Source organism: Nerophis ophidion, linkage group LG23, assembly GCF_033978795.1.
Source record: "Nerophis ophidion isolate RoL-2023_Sa linkage group LG23, RoL_Noph_v1.0, whole genome shotgun sequence".
Taxonomy (NCBI): Eukaryota; Metazoa; Chordata; class Actinopteri; order Syngnathiformes; family Syngnathidae; genus Nerophis; species Nerophis ophidion.
In genome coordinates this window covers 759,359-767,500 of record NC_084633.1, presented here as the reverse complement: position 1 = coordinate 767,500, position 8,142 = coordinate 759,359, and the positions used below count along the sequence as shown (strand labels likewise).

Here is an 8,142-nt window from a genome sequence, read left to right as displayed (position 1 = left end):
TGAAATGGCTCAAGAGACTCAAATGTTTAAAGTACGACAAAAATTATAATTATCCGCTTTCCCCTTTTTACTTTGAAATATATTTTGGGGAAAATATTGCATATTTTAAAAATAAATACAATTAAAATAAAAAAATATATGATTAAGCTGTTGATTTGAATGTTATACTTCCTTATGAGGAGGGCCCCTTTGGATCTTTGATCATTTAATTTGAGTTCATAAAACTCTTTGCTCAAATGATAATGAACCAAAATAGATGTTATGAATTATTAACCTATTTAAGGCTTTAGCTACTTCACATCAAATATTTTATGTTGTGTGGTAGAAAAAAAAAAACATAGTGAAGTGAATGATATTTATAAAGCGCATTTTCTCTAGTGACTCAAAGCGCTTTACATAGTGAAACCCAATATCTAAGTTACATTTAAACCAGTGTGGGTGGCACTGGGAGCAGGTGGGTAAAGTGTCTTGCCCAAGGACACAACAGCAGTGACTAGGTTGGCGGAAGCGTGAATCGAACCTGCAACCCTCAAGTTGCTGGCACGGCAGCTCTACCAACCGAGCTATACCGCCCCTTAGGGTGTTTTATCTTCACAAAAAAGGCATAAAATAATGCAATATAATGTGAATTTTTTTTTTTGAAAACCTATTTTAAAAAAAACTATTTTTATAATTTTTATGACAGACCAAAATTGAGCGAAGCTCTAAAGACAAAATAATCGATAGTGTATGTGTTTTGAAAATGAAAAATATCAATATGGCCCCTGCATGTTTAGATTTTTCAGTGTAAAAGTTTGGTCACCCCTGACTTAAACGACTACCTGACCAAACAATTCAGTTGATGTTGTGAATTTCCCATTTTTTTTAATGTTACTGCAGCGGAAACGGAAGTTATCCTGAAACTGCTTTCAGGATATAACATTTTTTATCATGCGTCCTCTCTTTAAAAAAGCGGATTTTTACATTTCATACATGCTGACTTAGCAGATAAACTTATGGTTTTCGTTCTTCTCATCAGGGAGTATCTTACCGGTTTTCATAAGAGGAAAGTCGAACGCAGGAAAGCCGCGATAGCAGAAATTCGCAAGAAGATCAAGGAAGAGCAGAAGAAAGTTCGGAACGAGGTACGTGTCGCGCATGCGAAAGGAGTTGGGATGCACGTAAACTAAGAGTTGGTTGTTTCCAGAGACATAAAGAATACATGAAAATGCTGAAGGAGCGACAAGAAGCACTCGGTGAGTCAAGGGGAGAAGATTTTTACTTCCTGGAAATCACACTTCATGCCAGTTCCTTTACAGACGAAAGTGACGATGATGACCTGGAGGAGGCGATCACCAGTACCACAGAGTCCGTTCAGGTGGATCACCCGAACCACACGGTCACCGTGACAACCATCAGTAATCTCGACCTCACCTCCAATCACCTGTTTGAAAGAATAGCAAACCAGGTGAACACATTCATTTGTTAATTTATGTGTGGCCGAGCACAAGTAGACTTGTCAGCACAGGGGGAACTTTCTTAATGAAATCTTGTATTGCTCACCTTGCCTTCATTGAATAGAAAAATAAGTGCTATCAAGTAAGAATATGGCTGCTGTTTATGCGCCTTTTTACACATCTGTCCTTTCCAGGTCAACAAGGAGAATGCAGATAATGAACACGAAGAGGAAGAGGTGACAATGAAGGCAATGCCCAAAAAAGCTTATTTCACGCATGTACAAGTATATGGTGTTGCAAAGATCGATAAAATAGGCAAATGATGCCGTGATCAAAATCGGGACATCAGTGCAATTGGGTATAAGGATGTCCCGATTTTGATCACGGCATCATTTGCCTATTTTATCGATCTTTGCCACACAAATATTGTACCTGCGTGAAATATTCCTTCTAAAGGGATGCATGCTCAATGTCTTGCTAGAACACTGCCTCCAGTTTTAGAGACAACAGCAAAGAACGCATTGTCTAGCCACAGTGTGAAGCAGCTTCTAAAACACTTACCCTCACCACCATGGGGGAAAATAAACTTTCCTACACACACACACACACTGAGCGGGACAAGGTGCTTACTGCTAAAGCTCCAGTGTAAAGTATGGGTGTCTGACACAGATGTCTACACTATTGATACCTAGTGTAATATCAGTGACCATATGATACTAAAGAGATTACATCAATATTTTTCTTTGTATTTCTTTATTACAAAATGTTTTTTTGCTTCTTGTTGTTTTTGTTAACCAACTCGGGTTGTAAGTATTTCAATATAGAAAGATTCTGAGGTCAACATTTATATAGGACACAATAGTTTCTGCTTGTGTTTAGTTACTGTGCACTCACTAATTTTTTTTGTTAAAAAATAATAAGTAACGGTCAATACCACACATTTATTACGTCACCCGATTCACAACAATGTGAACAAACTAATTTAATTACTTTCTTTAAATCTGTCATACAATCTATTGTCAAAGTATCAGACTCGAAATTAGATCTGATCTGAGGGCAAAATTGATCGGGATATCCCTAGTAGCATTTTTTTTTTTTTTTATTAGTTTAATCTCTACCCTTGCTTCTTTTTAACTGGTCTTACTATGTACAACAAAATGTTCTTACCTATTAATGCCTGTTTTTGTGTATTTATACCATTTATGGTAAAGGTTTTCCCGCTGAGCTTTGCGCGAGTCTGACACTTTTATCCAGTTGCAGTCTATAAGCTCCTTATTTTTCTCTACCCTCCTGTTTTACATCTCCATGCATATGCATCCTTTCCTGTTGCCATTGCTTACACAATATAGCATATAGTTCAAACCTATCTGTCAGTAGTTTCGCTATGGATGCACTAAAAACTACAACATGGCTGGCAGGGAGAAGGCGCTGTTGAAGTAGGCTCGACCTGGAGGAAAACTTTGGCTTGTAATTTAAGACCGGTCACAAAACGGTGCATCCTGAAGAGACATTCACACAGCGGCTTAAAGATGGTCTGTAAAACATAACCAATGCAAAATTTGGTCCAAAGTAACACCATTACAGACCACAAATAAATGTAGGAAAAATAACGTGACCACTTTAAGGCCTACCGCAGGTCAAGGTCAGTCTGGATCCGCTGGTAGTTAACAAATGGAGTCACATGATTTAAACAGTATTCTGAAATTAATGTTTTCTGCAATGCAGCCTCACCCCGACTTGACATCCAGCAGCCCTGAGGTAAATTAAGTTTGACAACATTGATCAATAACGGAAGACTTTGCTTCGTTGCAGTGAAAGGGTTTTGCCTACATGTAATTGATCGTGGCGACCCACCATGTCAAAATAAAAGCCACCACTTCTTAATAATGTTTTTTTTTACTTGAAAAATATTACAATATTAGAAATAATGAATGAATACACACATCCATTCATCCATTTTCTACCGCCTGTCCCTTTTGGGGTGGCGGGGGGTGCTGGAGCCCATCTCAGCTGCATTAGGACGGAAGGCGGTGTACACCCTGGACAAGTCGCCACCTTATCGCTCGGCCAACACAGATAGACAGACAACATTCACACTCACATTCACACACTAGGGCCAATTTAGTGTTGCCAATCAACATATCCCCAGGTGCATGTCTTTGGAGGTGGGAGGAAGCCGGAGTACGCTGAGGGAACCCACGCGTTCGCAGGGAGAACATGCAAACTCCAGACAGAAAGATCCCGAGCCTGGAATTGAACTCAGGACCTTTGTATTGTGAGGCACATGCACTAACCCCAGTCCCACCGTGTTGCCCAGTGAATATACACATATAGCCTATAATTTGCGCAATATTGACAAGTGATGCACCATTTAAAAAAAAGTAATTTGATCACCGAAACCTTACTGCCTTTACAGGATGTTGTAATATATTTTGGATATTCCCGCGGGCTGTGATCAGGCTCGATTACAATATGGATTTATATTGTAGCACGTTTATCTACACGATTATTCATCAAGTTGAAAACAGTATTTATTGTATCACCAAAACTCAACTTTAAATATAGAAAAAACTGATAGAAATGAGTAATTACTAAACCACATTTTAAATAATAATAGCAGAAACACTATAATAACAGAATCAAAACTATAAAAAGAATTGTAATCAAAACATTAATTTTTTTAATTTAAACTTTTACACTTTACACCATTGGAGAGTGTGTACTTTTTGGGTCATGTATGTTTATTAAATGCAAAAATCCTAACATTTCTTGGTGCAATACCTTTTTGGACAATTTTGACCAGTTTTTGAGGTGAAAGCCTAATAATTGTGTACATGTATCAAAAAGTGTAAATGGGTTACACTTGTATAGAGCTTTTCTACCTTCAAGGTACTCAAAGCACTTTGACACTATTTCCATATTCACGCACACACATTCACACACTGATTGTGGGAGCTGCCATGCAAGGCCCTAACCACGATCCATCAGGAGCAAGGGTGAAGTGTCTTGCTCAGGGACACAACGGACATGACTAAGTTGGTAGAAGGTGGGGATCGAACCGGGAACTCTCAGGTTGCTGGCACTGCTACTCTCTCAACCGCACCAAGCCGTCCCTAGTGTCATAAGTACATTATGCTTGTGCAAGTTACTATTTTATTAGCGCTATTATTGTGAAGGGGGGAAGTGTTCTGTGTTCTCAGCTTGACAAGTAAAAAGGCAACTCATTTCAAGCTTTGAAAAAAAAGAGTCAAGTTTGACTGCTGTTTGTGCATTAATGTTACATGGATGATGTCGTTCACAACAACACAAACAGATGAGATGTGTTGTGGGTTCAGGGATTGTTCTTGCTAACTTTAACTTCGTAGTTCAGTCGCTGTTTCAAGTGGCCGTCTCGATATTGTTTAGTTTAGGGTGTGTGTCGGGGATAAATAAGCGCTACCGGACATATTATTCCCCAAATAAATGTTTCTTGTCCTCACAATAACAGTTCACTTACATTTATGTCAGTTTTGTGATATTCTGCGTTTACAGCAGGTTCTGTTTTATTGGCTGATTATGTGACTCCGAACGCCATTACGTATATGTGGAAATCAATTGACTTAAATTTTTGTTGAGTTCAGTGATTTTTGATTAGACATTCTAGAGCAGGGGTAGGGAACCTGTGGCTCTTTTGGTTGACTGCATCTGTCTCTCAGATACATGTTAGCTCACATTGCTTACACGATAAGTAATGAATAAATCCGCTGGTAATCACGATGTTAAAAATAACGTATAAAATAAAAAACATTCTCATGCATTTAAATCCATCCATCTGTTTTCTACCGCACCTGTTCAAGAAATAACAATGTTATTAAAAAGAATTAGAGACTTATTATACTCTAAAAATGTTGGTCTTACTTAAAAAATGCACGCATTTATTTGTATTCAGTGTTAAAAAAAATATGATATGGCTCTCACGGAAATACATTTTAAAATATTTGTCTTTCATGGCTCTCTCAGCCAAAAAGTATTCTGTTTATGTATTTTTGCACTTTATTGCTCTTTTATCCTTCACTACAACAAGTTAATGCAACAAAATTTCGTTCTTATCTGTACTGTATAGTTCAAATTTGAATGACAATAAAAGGACGTTTTCAAATGATGCTACAAATTAGCAGTAGTGTAGCAGCACTTTTGCCGCATACTATTTCAACATCTTCCCGATCGAAGCCAAGATGGACCCCTTGCTTTTTTTGTTGGGAATTAATTCTTTTTTCATTTACCAGATTCGCACCTTCTCTCTTTCGTATTACCAATCGCACCTCTCCGCTAGCATCACAGCTTACGTTTCCCATGCCACTACCTTTCTGCACGCGTGACAGTATATGACGTATGTAAGAAGGTGCGCTTTTTTATGTCTCTGAGAGGAGAGACAATAAAGAGTGGGAGGAGCCTGTCTTGTAATGCCCGCGGCCAAAAGCAACTGCGTGAGAACTTGTACTTGAATATCACGATATAGTCATTTTCTATATCGCACAGAGACAAATCTGTGATATATCGAGTATATTCCATATATCGCCCAGCCCTATTATGAACCATGACCTCAAATTCCGGTCCGTTTTCCGCCCACTTCACTTTTAACCATCTGTCGCCCACGCTTGCAGGATCCGCTCGCTGACTGCATCACTCAGCACCTACACATGCAAGGGGAAGAGGAAAGGGAAGCAGGAAGGCCGAGGAGGGCGAGGCTGGCAGACGGACAAGAGAGCTGCCATCAGGGACAGTAAAGCCGGCTCCAAGAAGACCACCAAGCGGCAGAGACGACGTATGACGGGGAAGAAGCAGCACCAGGGAGACTGACTGAAAGATGAACTTTAGTGGACCATTTGTGGGCCGAATTTGGCAAATGATAACCGTGCATAAGGACCACCTCGACACAGTTTAGATCAAGGATGTCCAAACTATGGCCCGTGGGCTAAGTGCGGCCCACTGTCCTCTTCAATTTGGCCCGCGTGACGTCATGAGTTCAACAAAGCATGTTTTCAAATTAATCTTAAATACCGGGTGCTCACTGAAAGTTAGATTTTCTGCCATCTTGTGGACAATGTGAGTAAATCAGATCAATGACATTTGATAGATTTTCCAGTAATATCACAGCATTTATGTATATGACACAATCCAAACAACCTTCCCTAGTCATGGTGCAAAAAAATGCAACCAACACAACCTGCTCACTGAAAATTGTGGATATTACGAAAAACATCCAAACACCATAACATAATTCAAAATTACACCCATTTTAATCCATCAGAGTGCATGACTGGGAAAAATGCAAAACTCTCCACTTATCATGCTTGGCACATTTTAGCTGGTTGATATTTCTGATTGATTTTAAGGAGGTCGTCACAGAAGTAAACAAGGTAGGAGCTTTACTTTCACATGCTGTTAATATCAATTATGTTTATTATATATGCGTCATATTAATATGTGTGTTTATATTTACATATATGTTTATATACACATGTATACATATACACATATATATATATATAAATATAAATATGTATATATGTGTGTGTTACTTTACATGCTTTCGACGCCCGCCAATATTTTTTAGCCCAATGTGGCCCCCAAGTCAAAAGGTCTAGACACCCCCGGTTTAGATGAACACTGCCAGAGAGGTCGTCATTGAAGCAAATTATCTTTTTGTGTTTGTAGTTGTGACATATGTGTCTTGTATGTGGACTTTGCGGTAGAGATTAGAACACAACAATAATGTATTTCCACATGTCCTGATGTTGTAGTGTTATTGTCATTGAGATAATCTGTTTTGATTAAATATTCTCACCACTAAGTCTCATCGTTCTCAGCTCTAAAGTCAACTCAAAGAACAGTAGAAAACACGTCGACACTGGTAAGTTACTTCATTTTAACCCCTTCCTCACACCTGTTTATTTATTTATGTTAACCTGAGCTAGTGTGTGCCATCTGCCATCAGCGTTCCGTTTCGCTTTCTAAAGCTGTGATATTTAATACAAGGGGCTTTGCATGTTGGTTCAGGCTGGACCCTGAGAGCGATCCGCCTCACGTTTTGTCACGTTTCATTCATTGTCCCCTCGGCCAATAGGGTGGACGTACAGCTGGGGAGGAAGAGCCAGCCTGAGGGGAAGGCCATGTGCCTGCGGGGGTCCAATGGGCAGGGCGAAGCGCTCCTTGTCAGGTAATGTACATTTAAAAGCTTTTAGGAATATTTCTGTAATTTCTGCCAGAATTCTGTGTACTTGGTTCTAAAATGACTTCTGACTCGGTTGTGTTCCACTTTCGCTCAGGTGTAGTTATTGACTTGCATAGTAATAATGATCCCATCTCAGCCGCTTTTACAATTATTAGGTCATGAGTCTGCAGCCTTTACTATAAAAGGGACATTTTTGCCATTTTACCATGAAATTAATTGCTACTTTTACATTGCACAATTTGCACAATAACTTGCTTTGAAATTAATATTTATTTCTATTGAAAAAAATGGTTTGAATATTTGATCATATATTTTTTCATAATTATATAATAAAGTTAACATAATTTGCCATTAAACTGAGTACATATTTTTTTCTGCCAAAATAAAAGGAAAGAATACATTTATTGAGAATAGTTACAGTACTTTATTGATACATATTATTTCCAGGCTTTCAAGGGCCAAATAAAATGACGTGGCGGGTCACATCTGGCA

General features: G+C 38.7%; 1 protein-coding gene across 1 annotated transcript in view; it reads left to right on the top strand.

Moving 5' to 3' along the window:
* Positions 1-7,269, top strand: part of nol12 (nucleolar protein 12) — a 9,287-nt gene extending 2,018 nt beyond the window's left edge. The window contains exons 2-6 of the mRNA XM_061884767.1: positions 1,019-1,124; positions 1,187-1,235; positions 1,299-1,447; positions 1,631-1,703; positions 6,058-7,269. Of these exons, the coding sequence (XP_061740751.1) occupies positions 1,019-1,124; positions 1,187-1,235; positions 1,299-1,447; positions 1,631-1,703; positions 6,058-6,275 (595 nt within the window). The 3' untranslated portion in view covers positions 6,276-7,269. The remainder of the gene's footprint in view (positions 1-1,018; positions 1,125-1,186; positions 1,236-1,298; positions 1,448-1,630; positions 1,704-6,057) is intronic.
* Positions 7,270-8,142: the final 873 nt, after the last annotated feature.